The sequence below is a fragment of the Pezoporus occidentalis genome, unplaced genomic scaffold (assembly GCF_034315485.1).
Source record: "Pezoporus occidentalis ecotype Australia unplaced genomic scaffold, CSIRO_AGI_Poc_V1 ctg91, whole genome shotgun sequence".
Lineage (NCBI taxonomy): Eukaryota > Metazoa > Chordata > Aves > Psittaciformes > Psittacidae > Pezoporus > Pezoporus occidentalis.
In genome coordinates this window covers 1517087-1537082 of record NW_026916273.1, presented here as the reverse complement: position 1 = coordinate 1537082, position 19996 = coordinate 1517087, and the positions used below count along the sequence as shown (strand labels likewise).

The window sequence follows — 19996 nt, the reverse complement described above, 5'->3', positions numbered from 1 at the left end:
AGCCATAACAACTAGATTGAAGTATCTTCCATGGTTACTTTGGACACACTATCACTTACTGGCTGTTCCTATATTCTAAAGTTTTGAAACTAAATATATCAAAATGGAGGATTTCAAATATAAATAGTCATTGTTTATACAATATATCAAGCTCTTTGGAACACTACGCACGCATGGTTTTGCAAAGGAGGTATCAAATTCCAGTATCTATCAAAAATCTGTCTGGATGCTGAGTAACTATATTCAATTCCACTCAGATTTTAACATTATGTTCTAACTTCCTGTTATGAAATACAAGTTTCAAAAATGTATTTAAAGAATATATTCTCAATTTACCATTGAAGAATATGTAAGCAACTCAAAAAACTGGAAGTAGATGTCCCTAATATAATACAGATATATTTCACTAAAACCTGAAGATCAGTAGCAACTCAGAGGGCAGTCTCAATGAACATTCGCCTGAAACATAAGTAGATGAGAAATAAAAAGATGCCAGGAACAAGACTGCCTTCAACACACCACTTATTTACTGTAATTAACAGCAACAGTAGCAAAGTCCTTCCGTCCTCAATAGATCCAGTCCCAGTGTCACTCATAAAAGAAAATTGCCAATGCTGCAAACACAGCCTCACCTTACAGACTGCCTCTCTCCTTAAAATGATTTTAAGAAGAAAAAATTACCTCTCCCACAAATATTAGTCTCAACACACCCAACGCTGGCCATGGAACATACCTCAGACAACTGCTTACTCTGACGTGAGCATTAAAAACAACAAAACAGCAAAACCTCCATGTCAGCATGTCTGCAAGAGGAATAATGACTGACCCCAGAAACTCCAGCCACAAATACAAATCAACATAAACCCCACACATTTCAAGGCAGGAAGCTTCTTTCTCCCAGAAAAAGATATACAACATAAATATTATCTCCAAGAAAACCAAAGTCACCCTTACAATTCTGCTCTCAGTGAATCTGACCCATGGGACACTCATTCCAACTACAGCCACTCAGGTTTAAAAACACTTCATTATTTCATAAAAATAAGGAAGCATGAAGTGATGCTTTCAAATAACCACAGCACATGCATTTCACAATTTTTCTCACAAAAGTATTCTTGCAGATGACGTAAAATCAGTAGGTATTCAAACATGCAACCACCATGTTCATGATAACTGCCCAATAACCATGAGAACCACTTGACTATAACAGAGATACATGCTGGAAAGCAAAGTGGTAGAGGTCTCAAAAACACACTGAAAGCAAGGCTGAAATTGTAAGGTACAGTGTACAGGTTAACATACACAAATTGCTAAATTTATGTGGTCTTCCTTAATGTACCCACCACAGTATCTGGTAAAGGTACTAGATCAAAACAACATTCATCCCTCAATAGTTTTAAAGAATAAAGTGAAAATCAGTTAAGCTCTAACCTGAAACAAAAGAGAAGAATCACTGTTAGTAACAACATTACTGTCTCCCATTTCAGGCCGCAGTATAGGCTATTACCAAAAAAAAAAAAAAATACTCTGAGGCCATTTTTTTCAATCTAATATAATCTAATATAATTCCTCTCAGGTCCCCTTATTCAAGATTCCGCTTTTCTACCTTCTCAAATCAAACTTTCCCTCCTTGACAACCTGCTTTTTAACAAGGCCTAAGGAAATAACCAGCAAATAAATAAATGTGATCTTGCTATATGTCTACACAGAGAAGAATGTCTGCTGTTTTTTTTAATGGCTGTTGTTACTTAAGCTCAACTGTATTTGCCCTTATTTTAAAAGTAATAAAAAAGGTAAGGAAATGTTAAGAAAATATTTTTTGAGGCAGGAAAATGGGGGGGGGGGGGGGGGGTCAAAATTTAAGGTAAAAATTGAAGCCAGACAAAACCAATTCAATTTGGCTGTTCTGCCGGTACATTACACCACCATTTTCCTGGTCTGCCCATCAGATATCTACAGAATTATTTTTTCAGTTTGTGGAAAACAGTCTGATTTCAAGCTTGAGTAAGCAGTCTGTCATTTAGCATCAGAGCTATGAAGGAGCATTAAATTGTGTATTAACAGTGCATTAATATTAATCAATAAAAATCTATTCAATATTCAGTTCCCCATTAGCTATTGGTTCACCCCTTTATTTTGAAATTAAGGCTACCAGACACAGTTCCTTTCCATTTAAGACATCATTCAAAAACACCACAACAAACGTAATGAAGTCATGTATTTATGATGCAGAACTCCTGCTGTGCATTTCTCACCCCTTTTCTCTCAAAACAGGATGAGACCTACCACCTTGCCAATGAAACCACAGCAGTTCCTTAAGAGTTACCTAAATCATCAATTTCAGCCCACAAGTATTTGCACTACTGAAAGTTTTGACTCATATTGAACCCAAACCTTGGTGTGATTTCAACACATCACTTCTCATATTACATCCTGCAGTCCTGAATACTAAATTTCAAAATGGCATTGATAGACACAGGCTTCACACCAGCCCAAAACAAGGACAAGTTGCTTTTGACAGCAAATCTCTCCCCAAGCACAGAATTCTGAGAACCATTTTTCAAAAGCCAAACAGCAATTTTACGGCGTTACAAACAGCCACAAGTACACAGGGATTCACTTCTAAGATGGTGATGTAAGAAGGGTGGTTGTATGCTGTTCACCAAGAAGGTACAGCAAAGTATGGACAGAAAAGGACAAACAAACCAACCAACCAACCTAAAGAGCTGTGCTATCTTACTACACAGAACCTGAGGAAAGTGGCAATATTAATCTCCACAGCTAAACAATATTTTAGTTCCTACCACCTACAAAGATAAAAAGGTTGTGTATATTGAGGTCAATACATTATTTACCTATAATGATATGATATCCAGTTAAAAAAAAATAAAATATGCATTTTCCAATATAATTTCCAAACAAATACTGAAAGGAGTAAATACAAACTATTTAAAATTACAAAAGAATAGTAGTTTTGCCTACCAGCAGTACTACGTGCTCCATTTGAAAATATTCCTTGGTATGAATTACTTAGTGAGAAAACACATATGCACATTTTTGTTTTCAAACAGTTTAACCTGAGATAATCTAACTTGCCTAAAATACGAGATACTTCCTCACAAAAACAACTGCTTCCCCATAAAACTGATTAAACCTAAACCTTTCTGTATCTTTACTAAAGAATTGCTGCCTTCATGCATTTACAAAACTTATCTAGTCAGCATATTATTGTGTCATATGTGTCCATGTCCACAGTGTCAAATGCTATGAATCAAAATTTCATAGATCACTGCATTGTCAAAGAGTCAAAATTTAATTCTACACTTAAGACTTTGCATTACTATCTACCTTACCCACGTTGATTTTATGGTTCAGAATAAAAAGGTTCTTTTTTATTCATTTTACTGAAAGCAAAAAAGGATGCCAGAATGATATTGAAGTAAACTGATGTCTTCCATTTATCAACTGGCAAAGTTTGGCCCTAGTAGGAACCATATGAGCCTCCTAATGCTGCCTCACTGGTGCATTTGGTTATGGTACAGACACAAGACTAAGAATAAAAAGGTACACTATTCCTATGACTGAACTCATCAGCTTTTAAATATCCTTATATCAAAGCTGTCAGCAAGTTCTTATGACTTTCTGGCCAATAAAAACTACCAAGCGCATCCATTCACTTCAAAAGAGCACCTGCACAGCAACAATTTTGGAGACTACTACCCTGTCCCTATTCACACTTAGCGTCTGAGACATTATAGGAGGCATCTTGTATGGCATTTGAAGTCATTTAAGTACCTACAAATCTTCTGTGAAAACCAGGCAGAAATAGCCTCAGTGGAAAAATCAGCATCAGATTTACACATTTTAAGACTTCAAAACAAGTCTCAGGTGGGACTTGAGCTCACAAAAGCATTCTGCAAAGTCTACGCACAGAGGTGGGTACATTTAAGTGCATTTTTGAATGCAGCCAGTTAAATTGAATTATTATGGATTTCTCTATAATTGGTCACTTGTCTCACATAATAGCAGATTAATGAAAACTATATTCATTTCTAGGCATTTACAGTAACAAGAATGATTATAATTAAGAGTCTCCTGGCATTTCCATTGCAAATCTATGTTGGGGGGACTTATACATCAACTATAATAATATATTTTGGACTGAAATTTGATAAAAAAAGCTCTCAGCTACGCTTAACTCAGTAAACGATCCTACCCCTTTGAAAGGCTTCCTTCAGAATTGAAAAAAGAGAGTAACTTTGCAAGTTATTTTTCTGTCTACTGAAGTTGTTAGCATTTTACTCTGAGTACCCTCAGGTGGTATATACTACCTTAGTGATGGACTTCTTAAAAACATCTCAGATCTCAAGACATCAGTGAAAAAGAGCAACAGGACTGTATAATGGATTGAACAGTCACATATATTTTAAGAACATTTTGGACTGATTAAAAGGTTTCTTTGGTCATTTCTGGACTTATATGATTAGTGAAACAATGATGCAATTAGTTGCAAAACGCTCCTTTTCATTTGTAAGTAACACGCATATTTGTTTAATCCTATTTCCTTCTTCCCTGCATATTATGTGACTAGAATACATCACCTTGTAATAAGGAATAATCAGAGAGTTACGCTCCTAAATTATTTACTTCAGAAACTCAGTCTACTGGGCCTTCAAACTAATTTTTATACTTCAATTTTATGACTCCTTCAGTGCACATCTTGTCAGACATGGATTCACACTGTTACTGTGACACCCGTGAGGGAGCCAACAGAGCCTACTGGGTCAGCATTCCTTGAGAGAGAAAAAATTTCCACAACATTCTACAACTCCTTTGGAGCTGCAGGGTCTATTCACTCAAAACTACACTTTATAACAGAATCAAATAGGGATTACACAATGGACCATAATGACATCTGGACTACTGGGTAATAACTTCTGCAAATAACACTTATTTACCCTTATGGACCATAAGGAATTAACACTATTTCACTACTTTCATAAAATGGATGCAATAAGGTATCCATTTTTTTTTTATAAAATACTTTTTCAAAGGCCTACACAGAGAACAAAGAAGTTTGAACACGAATTTTACTCAGCGAATTTTACTCTTCAGAGCAGAAAGAATCTCTGTGCCAAGTATTAAAAACACAATTTAAACTTCCATAAAAAAAGAAATTAATTTACAACAGCAATTAAGACCAGATTTTCTAAAGGGTTCTGCATCCATGGCAGTGATTAGTTTTCCAAAATGTTTCACTATCTTAACTCAGATACTTAACTTTAATAGGCAGCTCTCACCAACAAAAAAAATGCCTTCTGATCCTTGAAAGCAATAGGAACTTGTGGCTACTTTACAGCCATATGCAATGGAAGAAACTAAATGAGAACCACTTCCAAAAAGATAAATCACAAAAATCCCAGTTCTCAGATACCCAAGTATATGAAAAGTCACTAACTTTTCTGAAAGACTTTTTTCTCATGTCAAACGGGTTTAGCATCACCTTTACCTAACCCTACACTTTCTGCACATTTTTTCTCCAAGGGTCATATTTAGAAAAACAACCAACCAAAAACCAAAGCAAAACCACAACAACAAGAAAACACTACAAAACAAACAAAAAAACCCACACCACCACCAAAAACCACCCATCAAAAACAAAACACAAACAAACCAACACACAACAGCAATTTGCACGTTAGAGCCCTTCACCCTATGTCAATCCAAAACAACTTTGCAAGAGAATTGTCTGGGGTTACTTTTCTGTGGGAAAAGTTACACTCACAACTTTCTGCCCTTTTGACTATTTAGTTTCCTAGTTCTTAAGATGTGTGCTTCTATTCAGGATGGAGCTGTTCCAGGTGAGCAGGCAGAGCAGACAGGTTGCTCCTGCCTAAGCCCATTCAGACTGTTTTTTTTTAAATCTCAAGAAAAAATAGATAAAACTGCTATGCTTAAATCATATCCAACAGTAGCAAGTCATGGCTACTCCTCCTACAGAGAAGAAAGTAAAGGATATGTTGGCAGCCTTTCACAGGTTATTTCAGAACATGGAAGATCTCTGCTCCTGGTCCTCTGCAAGCTGAATACTTCCACTCACAACCACCAGTGGCTAGTAAGCTATCTAGAAAAAAGGTGCACCACATCCAGGGTGCTATGCAGCAGAGAATTCAAAACCTGACCACAGGAAAGAGACATTCAAGAGCAGCAAGCAGGACACTCAACTGTGAAGGAGAATTGTGGGGTTTATCCCATTTTCACAGAGTTGCTTAGTTAACAGAAATTCCTCTTTATTACAGAAGGAAAGCAAGAGGAAATGATCCAGAGACCAGGCACTGGAAAAAAAGACTTTCCACCTCAAGCACATGAATTTTCTAATATTAATTCATTCAGGTAATTTATCATATTTACCTCTGTCCAAAGCCAAACTCGCTGTAATTTTTATCTTTTACTTGTTTGAAATTTATAGAGCTGAATTTGCCTTTCAGCACAATCACAGTGAACCAGTAGTTTGTCTGTAAGAAAATCAGTGGACATACTCTGAACTGCTACTGTATCTACAACAGCACATACTTGAAATGCAAAATGCATCTTGCTGAAGGGTTTCTTTTTTTTCTTCACATAGTTAAATCCTTATTACCTCAAAACTAACAAATTAATCCCTCCTGTCAGTATTTACAGAATAAAAATTAATAGGATTTAACCTCGATAGAGATATACAAAAAGCAGCTCAAAATAAACAGAAATCATCCCCTTGTTCTTTAAGCCTGGGGACATGGGAAAAGCTCATATTCTAAATGCTTTATCTAGCCTGCAATAACCTATGTTAAATATGACCTATAAAATCTATATTCAGTTGCATACATTTCAACTTCCTGAATGTTAAATGTCTTTTCATATTTAGAAGAGAAATTTTAGTTTTGATTGGGAGGTAATTACACGCTTACTTGTAAAACCCATACAGAAATGACATATGCAGTAGATGTGATTCCAAGGCTGGGAGAATCTTTGCATTGATTAGCTAGTTTGAAAATACTTGGCCAGACAATTTGCATGCAAAGATCTTCCTAGTCAAAACCTATAGACAGAGAGCACTGCTACTTCACAACCTGGCCTTCATGCAGTTAAGACTAACTGAATATGCCCACTATGCCACTATTCCTGTAAGGCTTGTGTTATTTCAGCCATGATATGTCCATTGTACACAGCACTGCTGTCAAGAAACGTGTGCTGGGTGCGAATCTCTGTAGAAGCATAGTAAGAGGAGTAACTAACAACAAAGCATCAAGGCTGTTCCTCTGTTTATTTTTTTGACAACCCACAGCGTGCCGGCAACTTTAATATTATGCACATTCATTTATTGTTCAATTACAGATTGAACCCACACACAGTAGACAATTTTTTGGTATTAATAACTAGTCATTTGACTGTTTCTGAAGCTAACTCTAAAGACAACCAACATGCTTTCTTCCGTTACATAAAGGAGACCTTTCAAAAGTTACCCCATGGATGAACACCCTCCTTTGAAATGAAGGGACTAAATCTTGCTTACCTAATTCATGCAAGCACTTGCAGAGACCTACAGCATTAACCACTAAAAGCCTACAAGAAATCTGGATAACTTCTAGAAAAATGAAAGAACTATTACTATGTAAGTCTGTGCTTCAACTTTGTGGAACACTAAAGACTGTACTATAAACCTTGCAGAGAACTGCACCGGACATGAGGACAAAAAAAGGAGGAAGGAATAATAAGGATTTAGTCATGTTGCACTGATAGACTTTAGAGTCACTAAGAAGCACAAATAAGACCATTGGCACAGCTTAAACTTGTAACAAGTTTGTAGAGCACAAGATAAAAATCTTTCATTCTACTTCATGGCTCATCTACAATGATTTTATGTGATTTTTCAATAGAGAAGCTATGAAATAAACCAGGCTATTGTAGGAGCTAACAGAGTACACTTCATGCTCATTCCCATGCTTTAGCATGGAATATATTAAACATATCTTTTGTTCAATGGCAGGAGCCAAATTATTTAAATATTTATAGGTCAAGGCTTTCTAAAAACAAGGCAGCACTAATGATTAATTCAGTTACAAACCACCTCCAAGGCAATCTCTAAAATCACTAGCAACCATCCCCTGGTCTACTGAAGCAAGCGATCACTGAAGCATCAGGACCACCAAAGAAACAAGATTTTCTACTGATTTCAGTTTTGCAACACTGTAGCACACTGAAAGGGCAATCCAATTAACAAACCATTTATATTGACCTTAAAAAGAAAAAAGAATTACATCAGGCTTCTAAATATATAGAATATAGATACACATATTTATAAATATGCATTATCTCTTCTGAACTAGCTTATAAAAGCAGCTGCTAACTTGCTACATTCCTTCACGTATGTTCTAGATAAATAACTTCACTTTGGTCCCCAAGAATAAACGTGTTACTTGAACATGGGAGTTCCTATTTATTTTTTACATACCTTAGAGCTAAGAAAAGAAAATGCCTCAATTAGAGACATGTAGTAATGAGAATTGGAAATCCATAATAATGTAATACACTCCAGTTCAAAAGAAAAGGTCTTGTGATTTTATCCCAGTCAATAACTGAAGGAATAGGTGATACAAGGATTGCAGTAGAAGAAGTTCTCACTTCTGAGATACGCATCACCTGCTCTGCATTCACAGGAGTATCTGTAGACACTTCAGGATGAGTCAGAAGTGTATAAGCATGATAATTTGGCAAGAGCCAAATCCAAACTGGCTGCTGAGGAATGCAGTTTTGTGTGAAGAAACATATGCACCCATGAAACAGGGGAAATAATAAACTCAACAGTGTCTAGCAGCAGGAAGTATTTAGGATTATCGAAGCGATAACTTTCTGATATTTCTAATATTTCATTTTCAGTGCATTTTTAGTCCTGTCCTCTACATGTTCTATGAATTGTGTACAGCTAAATGTACAACTCGAATAGACTGAGAGAAGAAAATCTTGTTGACAAGAACCATTTTCTACACCTCTTTCCGTACCAGTGTCTGTAGGATGCTTTTTCCTGTTTTATGCTTCCCCCCTGCCCATACCTTTTTGGAAGAGTTTTCTGCTTTGGAACACCTCCACCCTATTTCCTTACCACTTAACCCCCGCTCCACAAGCCTTTCCCCTTTACACACATAAGGATAACTGCTGCAACTTGAGAGGCAGCCACACAAGATTACGTTGTTCTCATAATCTAAACATGTCTCTTGAGCTTTGTTAATGCCCCATACTGAAAACAGCTTAAGAAAACATCAGAGATTTCAAGAAAACCAGTACTGAGTCTCATCAAAAGCATCTGAAACTCAAGAGAGGTCTAGCAGCAAATTATAGCTGTGCCTGTACTTTTCTGGACTGAAAATATTCTGACCTGTGAGTATCATATACTATTTTATGCAGCTTTGGCATATCTCAAATACAGAAATGAAATATAGTATTAAAATCTGTATTTTTTTTAGAGCTTTGAGGTTACTACATTCTGTTGTGTAAAACTTGGCATTCACTAACAAGTAAACCTTTCCCTGATAGATGATAACAGCTCCTCTGTTTCTCCAACTCCCACTTGATGGAAGGATTATGCACTCAATCAACCCTAATGGCTCCCACTAAGACAAACCAATCTATTGTATCTGTTAAACTCCATGTACACATACTGAGTCCATGTGCCAAAATCTGTAAAACGATAAGCAAGCAAATACTTTAAATTAAATACACAGTTCAAATTCCTCTCTGCAGACCCTCAACGACCCATAGTATGAATAGTTATATATATTTAAATATACAACCCTTTTACCTCAAAAAGTGTATATTTCCTGGGTAAAAAAAAAAATACATCCACAGAACATTTTTCTCTCTTTTCAAGACATCCTGTGCTATAATCCCAGAATAGCCACAGACCAAGAAAGGGAAAAAGAGAAAATAGAAAAAAAAAATAAAATAAAAAAAGCAAAGAAGTGTTGACCTATTTAGTAGGGAATAAGCCAAGATGCTGAAAGTCACCACATGACCAACATTATCCATAGAAATCCTCATGTCTTATCTAGATAATCAAATGCACAACATGTTAAGCAGAATCTTCAGTGGTGTCTAGGGAAGAAAATGTACTTGTGTTTTTCTCAATGAACCTGTACCAATTTTTTAAAAGAGAGGGAGGGAACTGCTGGGAGGAAAGGGGAGAAAATAAGAATGGAGAACAGTCTAAGGTACTGTGCTGTCAAGGGTTCTACTTCAATAATTAAATAAGGAGATGACAATGTGGAAACATGACAGCCCAGGTAGCAGTAGTTATTAAGAGGGAGGGGAAAAAAAAAAAGGAAAAAAAAGGAAAAAAGAAACTATGAATCCCTCTGAAAGTATCATTTTTTCAATAAATTATTTCCTTACCACTAAGTATTAAGGAAAAAGATGCTAAGAATAAAATTCAAGTACAGTAAGAAACACCTGAAAATTATCTTAAGAACATTGCATTACACTCGCTGCAATACAGCTAATCTTATGTAAGACCAAACTCATTAGCCCAGGAAAACCATTTCAGTAGCTTTTACGACCCTCCTTGTTTTGTTTTCCATTGTTATCTGAACAAGGGAAACCTTAAGAAAATCCACAGTATCACTAGCATAAAGCATACAATCAACACTACTGCAGGGCCTGGTCCAGACAGGTAAGCAAAATTAGCCACAGCCATTATTGTACTGCATAAAATTATTACCATATGGATATTTTTATTTTGCAAAATACAAAGAAATAAGTCCAGTCATGACACTTGTAAGCAGCTACATGTGACAAGCTCTCACTTTTCTTAGGGGCATTCAGTGCACTCCCCAGATCTGAAAACAATTATATTCACAAGTACCAGTACTTAGAAATCATTCTTGAAAACTCAGGTATATGATAGTTCAAGTTTCTGACTACAAAAGGTTAAACATCTTTCAGCTTCAACTTATTTGGAAGGCAGTTGTAAAGCCTCTTACACTATGAGTTTCTCATGACATGAAGTAACTATCACCTCTTTAAGAATACAAAGTCAACAATAATATTATTGAGCATCCTAAACACATATTCATTTTCTATAACAGTAAATCTAAATTCTCCTGTTCAGCAAAGTAAAATGTTTATGATTTACTTCATGACACTCTAGACAAGCCTTCTGTCTGTAGAGCAGCAAAAAATGTATATGGCAGCTGGAATATGCCAAGGCTGGAAGAGAAATGCAAGGATGATAATATTAAAGTTTGTTAACGCTGGAGTTAACAAAAACAACTGGAAGCCAAATAACTATGATTATTTAGCCTTCTTCTCAAGGCAAGATGTGATCTCACTAATGTTAATACATTATCCCAGGCAACGATTTGCCTTCATCTCAAGTCAGTGGTATTTGCCATGACTACAGGCAGAGCAACAGCAACCCCATGGCTCAGAAAAGTAGGTCCATAAACTCAAAACATTCTTTCTGTGTCTCCTACCATCTCAGAAAGCTTTGCATCACCTAGTGTTCCATGGCATTCCTCCTGGTTTCTACCCCAAATTCTGATGACTTTGTAAGGCAAAGTCAAGACCTTGCAAGTACAACAAAATACCTGATATACACATCTCATTTCTTTCAGGCCTTTCAGCGTATGTTAGTACTTGTTAGGCTATCCAGACCATTGTAAAATTAACTGTTACATGTTACATTTTGCAGACAAGCAGATGGAGGAAAACTTGCTTTGGAACCTCTTCTGAAACTAGAAGTTGGGAAAAAAAAAAAAACAAAAAAAACCACCCCAAAACACAAAAAAACTATGTAAAATGAATGTCTGGTTTTCAGAAACAGGTAGTTTAAGAGTAAAATAAGCCAAGAGCTGAAACACTTTAGGCAAATGTTTGGGACAAAATTGCCTATACATTTCCTCCTCACTCCCCCTGGAGTTCTGCAGATAGCCTGAAAAGACCTTTCACACAAAGGTTGCATTCCATTGCAGAAACACAATAAACTGACTACAGAACACTAAATAAAATATACTGTTGTGGTTTTTTTTAGCAAGTTTGCAAGTGCCAGATCACAGTATTTTGGTGCACTCTCACCTTTAGTTGGAGACCAACATTCTAGAAATCATTAAAAGAAGACTCACAAGTATCTTCACAATCTTTTCACAAGAAAAGAAAACATTTGGCACCACCTTCCAGTTTCAAAGAGATGTGAGGATATAACACTGACCTAGTAGATGGCAGTTCCATCAATTCAGCAAGAAAACCATCACCATTCCCACGCTGCTCATGGCTGTCTAAGAAATAACCCAATGCATCCTTATCTCTGCTACCCATAGCTCTTTTAATGAGAAGCAAGTGGTTTAAAATACAATGCTATCTTTTTTCTTTGCACTTAAAGCTCCTGAAGGTAGATAACTAAATTAAAAGATTGGCAAAACAGTTTGGAAACTCACTGTAGCCACTTGGAAATATTTTACAAGTAATTCTGCTCAAGGTAAAACTATCCATTATTTTCATGGCATCTTGAAGATACCATGCTTTCTCACCAAGACCTCCCAGTTTCACAATACAACCACTAGTAGTGTCACCCTCAAATCAGGCCAAAGGCTATACTTCACATTACGAGAAAACTCCTTTATTTCATACAGTGCACCCAGTTTGAGACCAGATGTTTTGCCAGCTCATTCACTGCAACATGTCTGAGAACCCAAAGATGCCACTGAGGAATTAAACAAAATATTTTAGTATAAAGTAACATTAATACAACCAATAACTTTCAAGATACTACATTCAAATGCTTCATTGCAACTTCAGCACTACCCTTATAACCCTATTTGTATTTAAAAGATGCTTCCTTACAACATGTTCAAGAATAATAGTTTGCTTCAAGAAACAAGCTTCTATCACCAGTAACAAATATTTCACAAAACCACATTTATTTTGTATCACTTGCTGCTGCCATGTTTCAGTGTCTTTATTTTGTCCTTCTTGTTTAAAGCCTTAGAGCACCAGGCCAAATCCTGTGTCCTTAACCAAGAGAAAAACTTCAAAACTTGATCCCAAACATCTCAAAGTAAATAATTAAAAAAAAAAAAAAATTAAAAAAAAAGAGGAAATGTTAGAAAGTTTAGTGTAAGCCAGGAACAGCTTCTCCTACAGCACAGATGTGAGACTTCTCCAATTCTTTGCACACTTCATTAGTCTCCCAGGTAACGAGATTGAAACATAGAAAGCACTGAGTTATTACACTATGAACAAGTTCAGCATTTGAGCACAGCCAGTGCAAACCAGTTAAGAGAAACAAACATACTGAACCATTAAAACTTCTTAAATCATTAACTCGGTCACAACCATCCAAAATACTATTTAAGTTACAAAAAAAACCAACTTTTTAATTTTTTTTTTTAATCGTAAGTGCACTGCTAAGACAAAACTGCAAATTCTTTTTTCATATCACAACAGAAACCGAAACCAGCAACGGCGCAGACCCGGGCCGCCCGCCGACACCTCGCCTCCGTGTCCCCGCGGACGCGCTCCCGGCTAGCGGCGGGGTGCTGTGCGGCCGCGCGGCCGGCAGGGGGCGCCGTTGCTCGCGGCAGAGCGGGCCGAGCCTCGGGAGCGCCGCCGCAGGACCCGGTCCCGCGGTTCCCGCCGCCCCGGCCGCAGCTCCGGCGAGGCCGGCCCTGGACCCTTCTCCGGGCCGCTGCCGACCCCGCGGGAGGCGGCGTGCTCCACACCGGGGCACGAGGCCGCGCCGGGTCCCCGCGGGCACCGCTCTGCCTTGGCAGGGGCGGGGGAAGCGACAGCCGCCCCCTTACGAGAGCCACCAGCCCCAGCCCTGAAAACTCACCATATTGACTTCCGAGACCATGTCTATGCTGGCGATGTCTATGTTCATGCCCACAGCCACCGGGGGACCTGCAAACCAACGAGACGGTCCGCAATGTGATCTCCCGAGAACTTAACTCGTTCTTACCGGAGTTCACAGCGTACACACGAAACGGCGTTTGAACGAGCCCACGAAGTCAGCGGGGAGGGAGAACGCTCCCACACCGCGCACCCCCCCCGCCCGCCCCGCAGCAGGCGCCCACCGGGCAGCGGCACCGGGATCGCGCCCCCCTCCAGCGGGGCCGGGCTTTATGTAACGCGCACACGTGCTGCCCGCGGCCGCCCGGGCCCACGGCGTTGAGACCCCCCCCTCCCCATCAAACCCCGCAGCGTGGGGACACCCCCAACCCCCCCAGCCCGAACCCCGCCGTGGAGCGCGGCCCCGGCCTCCGCGGCTGCCACCCGGGTCCTCATCGCCCCCAGCCTCGGCGCAGGGGGTAGCCCGGGGGACGGCGGCCAGCGAGCTCCCGGGGAGGGGGTGGGTGGCGGGGGTGTCAGGGGACACCCACAGCCAACACGTCCGCAATAAACAAAGTAGTTCGAAGTATGGAGCACGCAGGGGGTTAAATGACATTTTTGTATCAGTTAACAGCACATCTTGTACTCAAAAATAGTAACTGTGATCACAGGCACATTAGGCTGAGAGCAGCAAGCGCTGGGTAAACTTAAGAGATTTGCATCTCGATAAACCCAGTTAACCAAGGGTTTAATTACAGTTTAATGAAGTATCAGCACACACACAAAATGAGGGACCGACTGCAAATATGCCAGAGATTTAAGTGATCGCATTAAGAGCATCCTGTGCTGAGAAAATTGAGTAACAACGGGCTTAACTTTAGATCAGCTTAAGAAAATGGCAACACACGCGCACCCCAAAGCAACAGCACCCACCACGTTTTAAACCCCCACACGCCAAAGGTGCCCAGCCCGGAGATGTAATCGCTTCTATTCAAAAGCAGGCAAATTACCTCCAAAATCTGGCCTCAAGCGAATGTCATAGCCCTTCAGCAGTCTATCCACAGTCTCTTTTACCAGTGACATATTACTAGGGTCATTGACACTACAGAAAAAGAGAGATTAACATTTTATTATTTCTTATTTCTCAGACCCAAGCTGCACATTCCTCTCAGAGGCAGCATACATGCAATTCAAAGTAAAGCAAATGAGATACCTTCATCACTTACCTCTGTGCACACACCACGGCTATTATTAAAGGGAATGACCAAATCCCGAAGTAACGCTTTTTCCGGACTCTCAGCATCCCTTTAGTTTTTGATATGATTTAGGGTTTCAGTGAAGAGAAGAAGAGATCCAACTTATTCTGGCCAGTGCAGTAATTCTAATGTGAAGCGCATGCGCACGGCGTACCACAACATCAAAAGGAGCAGTGGTTGCTGCTGGAGATGGAGCAAATTCCCTTGCCAAGAAAAAAAAAAAAAAAAAAAGGAAAAAAATTAAAGGGGAAGAAGGAAATGCATTATTTAAAATAATAATAATTAAAAAAAAGTCATCCACAAGAGGTTCGAGTGTGTTTTTGTTGTCGTTTTTGTCAGAATACAATATAAATCGCAGCAAGAAGAGAAGTTTTAGGAGTTGCAGGGCACAGCGGCTTTGCAGCCTAGTTTAAAAGGGGGGTGAGGGGACGGACGTGGATGAGACAGAGGGGGAACAGGTTAAAAGGGGGATGCACAGCGAGCGCAAGGTGCCGGGGGCAGGTGGGGGCGAACGGGGGCAGCTCAACTTTGTGGTCCCTGGAAAGAGCCGCCCGAGGCTAAGTGCGGGCGAAGGAGCCGGAGCTCGCAGCGCTGGCGGGCGGGGGGAGGAGGGGAGATGGGCGCCTACGGTATTTCTCACGGGGGAGAAAAAAATGATGACGAATGTTTTCTCGCAAGAGGGGATCAGGCTGCTTCCTTCCTCACCGCGCTGTGCCAGGGACAGAGGCACCGGGCTCGGGGGGAGCGGGGGTAGGGGGGCGCCGGCTCCCGTGGGGCGGGCACGGAGCCCCCGCGGCCCCGCTCCGGCCCAGCCCGGCTGTGCGTCTGCCACGTATCGACCGGTGTTTTAAGCAAGGATGTAAGTTCCTCAGGTAGAGCTAAGCCACGGGGCTGGGGGAGGTGGGGGGCAGAAAAACACCCCCGTGAAACGCAGTCGCGCACTTAGTGACCATCCAGACCCAGTGCCCACTTACTTACCTTTGTGGGTAAAGCACCCAAGCTTTTCAAAAGCAGCGTAGGATCCAATTAATGCTTCGGAATAAGCCGGAGACGAGCGGAAAGCTGATTTGGGGATGCTTTGAGTGACATTTAAATCCTGAGAGGAAAAAAAAAGGAAAAAAAAGAAAGAGGGAAGAAAAAACAAAACCCCGAAAAACAACAACCACCGGAGCTAAATTATTCCTCGCAAATCTGCTTTGTGCTCGTAGCTCCTTTTACACCTCCTCCTCCTCCCGCACATACCCACTCGGCCCCGCGGATCTGTGCTGCTCCGCGGAGCGGATCTGGGCGTGCACACGTCCTCGGCCGGCCCGGGCTGCGCGGGGAAGGGATTTGGAATACTTGGGGCGCCAATTAACAAAAGAAACACTCAACTCGCTGTGAGGGGGGGGGGGGGGGGGGGGCTGAATTCACAAACGCGGGGGGGAAGGGGAGGGACAAGGGTGAGGCTGTTGCACAGGGAGCAGGATGGGCTCGAGAGCTCGCTTCCTCGCTGACACTGTTCAGTCTTGCTCACACGGGGCTGGGGAGCTCCAGAGCTCCCGGCTCTGCTCCGCCGCCGGCGGAAGGAGCCGCCTCTTGCCGTTGGGGCCAGGAGGTGCGCGGCCCCAGCCTTGGCTCCTGGCCACGCTCTGACCCGGGAGCAGGAGCAGCAGGAGCAGCGGGGAGGGGCTCGGGTCGGCTGCCCGGGGAGAAGCGGTGGCTGCTCCCCGGGAAGGGCTGAGGAGGAGGCGTGCAGGGAGGCGGTGGGACGAAGCCTCACCTGGGGGAGCGTAGCCGGGGGGGCGCTGCCCGAGAGGCGGCAGGGCTGCTAAGATGATGAACAGCCAACCCGTAAAGCAGCCGGCAGCCCCGAAAAGCAGGCAGCCATTTAATACCGCCCGGCAGCTACCGTGTCTGGAGCGGGGAAGAGCGGGGAAGCCCCACGCCGGGCACCGCAGCATCCACCTGCCGCTGCATCCACCAGGTGCCCCCCCCGCTCACACCCCTGGCGGCGTGTCCCTCCGGCAAGGAGCCGCTCACGCCCTGCCCCGGCAGCGCGGCTAAATTGTGCTGCCCCTTCCACCCCAATGCTACCGCCTCCAAACACCCCTCTCTGCGTTGGAGACCAAGTAAGTATCTGCTTGGGGTTTGCTTCCAGAAGGACAAAAAATACATAAGGAAAAGGCTGGGGGAATTCACCATGACATTTTCACCACCTTCTCCCATTTATAACAATTGGAATTACACAGTGGGAGAAAACACACTTTTCCAGATGAAACAGAATAGATTTAGTGCCTATGGCAAACCTAAAATGTCTAATTTCTGTATTCAAAAAAAAAGAAAAAAGAAACCCCCCAAAACCCCCCAAACAGCTAAGTTAAAGAATGTTTAAGCATCAGTTAAAATTAAAGCCCCACTTCCCCCCCCCCCCCATTTTGCAGCTTTCTGTTCCACGGCTGATAGTACAGAGCCACTCTCCCTGTTCACCAGTGGAGGTTTCTGTTCTCACACAGCTTGTCTGCCTCACTGACAAACCTCTTGAAATACAGCCCTGAAAGAAAGATGGTGGCTGCTCTGTGCAGTGAATCATTTTACTTTAGATCTATAATAAAGACTTTTTTCTTCTGCAGTCATATGATAAGAACAGGAGGTCTTGAGGTAAAACACTAATTCTTCAGTACGAAACTCACCTGCAAGTGCCAACACGGGACTACATCTGACACTGCTGCTTTCTGAGTCTCTGCTGTAAATTACCATTATACCACAGAAAAGTTTCCCTCACCATGATTAACCAGGTATCAACACAAACCTGAGGCTGAAGGCTAGTAGTGTTCAGTGCTGGACTGACAAGAGCTTTTGACTGACATTGCAAGATCAAATCAGAAGCAGAAAACTACTCTATTTCCATGGGAATGTTAGAATAGTACACCCAAAGTGATGCCAGTACATCTAGCATTTGTTCTCAGATCTGGTGTATGCACTAATAATCAGGGAACACTTGTTCTGGGCCCGTAGTACCACTGTGCCACGTGTAGGCAAACCTACTCTCGGTCTGGCTACTTCAACAAAAAGGAATGGAACATATCTCAAAGAAATTAAATACATACGGATATCACGGTGCATTAGGTGTGGAAAATTAATGTATATCCTTGGGTTTTGGAAGTGTAAAGGCTCTACTGAGCCATGCTTTGGATGATCTGCTAACTCTATTTTTGCTATCTGTAAATGCACCAATGTCTAAATCGGTACCAGTAACACTTCCTTGCCGTTATTCTCTGTGTTCCCGAAGAAATCTCTGTGGCACGGACATCATTACTATATATTGACATAGAGTACAAAGTCATACAGGACTGGTCCTTTTGCAAGTTGATTCATGCTTTGCTCTGCACTTTTGACAGTGCCACTTTTTCTCTGACCACAGGGTTCTGCTCTATCTCTGTCATTCCGAATTTCTCAGCACTTTCAAAATCTCCCATTTATTTTGAGCAACTTGTCAAAAAAATTGTCCCTCTTTTTTTCTCACTTGTGTCTGTGTGTTTGATTGAAAAGGAGAGGCAATAACTGGTGTGAACACCAGCACTGGCAATTGCAGAACTGTTCACGTAACATGTTTAAGGATTGCTATCCAAGATTTTGGGTGTCTTACAATGGAGGAACTATGTGGTTCACAGCTGGATATGATACTTCTAGCTCCAAAAATATCTCAATTGGATTGCAAGTTCCATAATCTTGCAGAGAAGCCAGCAAAGATGATCGTATTTTAAATGCCAAGCGCAGGTTATGTTTATTCTTAGCTTTCAAGTTTGAGGAGTGCAAAATAATCCCCCCTCCCCCAAAATACTCCAAATTAAAGGCCCACAGTCCTTGCTGACCAGCATGTGACGCTATGCAAGAAATGGGCTATAAGCAGCATCATACTTTGCTTGTCTTGTCAATCCTTGACTGTAGCAGTGTATTCCTGTCACCACAAACAGTATCTCAGGCCATGTACTTGGAACTGCTCTAAAGTGGTTTTCGAATTGCTTGTTGTGAATGTATAGATTTATGCAAAATAAGCTTTCAGGTAGAGTAAGAATTTCAAGATAGTTTCTTGAGTGATCCAGTCACTCTGTGTCAATCAAGACAGAAGAGATACTGATTTTTGCTAGCCAAGAACAGTAATCCTCTATCACAAGTAATGTAACAATGGCAATATCTCACTCAATGTTTTCTTTTACTGCACCTGGACAGGCTGGTCTGAATATAGTTCTATCACAGTGATGCTCCCTGAGGTTTTGATCATTTGGGTAAGAAGCACTAGTACCAGAAAAACTCAGATGAGAGTTGTATCCACGTGTCAGGTAAGATTTTATTCTCTAACTTACAGGAGAATGTTAGTAATAATTTATTTTGATACATGTCTTCTATTTCCAACACCTATAAAGCTAGAAATTGATGTGAAATAAATCAAAATATAGTCAACTCTTGCAGACATTTCCTGAGCAAAGTATACTTTATCTTGGTTTTAGTTGTCATTTTAGGTCTTCAGATCTAGTACATCACAGCCCATGCACCACGCACCATTCCATTAGCAATAAATCTATCAGCATAAAGATCCTTTTGACATCACAAACAGAAAAACTATTATTCATGCAGGTGTACCCCGATTCTGATTTTCATGGGCAATGGAATTTATGTTTGCATAGTGACAATCATCTGGAATTTAGGTTCATATTGGTTTCAACTATGGTATATCTAAAAAAACAACAGTGGTAAAATGCAAAAGTAATAGTCTATGACTGCCAATTATACTGGGTTTGGCCCTTAAAAAATATGAAATTATCAGTACTGTACAGAACTGAGTCTGATAAGTCAATTAGGAAACAAGTACCACTTGATATGGCACGAATTCCACTTAATTG

General features: G+C 40.9%; 1 protein-coding gene across 3 annotated transcripts in view; it reads right to left on the bottom strand.

The window, feature by feature from the left end:
• The window catches only part of GABRB2 (gamma-aminobutyric acid type A receptor subunit beta2), a 154318-nt gene extending 137237 nt beyond the window's left edge, over positions 1-17081 (bottom strand). Inside the window, exons 1-6 of one of the 3 annotated variants that reach the window (XM_062605322.1) lie at positions 16876-17081; positions 16356-16453; positions 16092-16209; positions 15084-15316; positions 14868-14959; positions 13862-13929 (exon numbers count right to left, since the gene is read on the bottom strand). In XM_062605322.1, coding sequence (XP_062461306.1) covers positions 13862-13929; positions 14868-14959; positions 15084-15160 — 237 coding nt within the window. In that variant the 5' untranslated portion in view covers positions 15161-15316; positions 16092-16209; positions 16356-16453; positions 16876-17081. Of the gene's footprint in view, positions 1-13861; positions 13930-14867; positions 14960-15083; positions 15317-16091; positions 16210-16355; positions 16493-16875 lie in introns of those variants that run through there. The other 2 variants (XM_062605323.1, XM_062605324.1) reach the window with 2 other exon arrangements.
• Positions 17082-19996: the final 2915 nt, after the last annotated feature.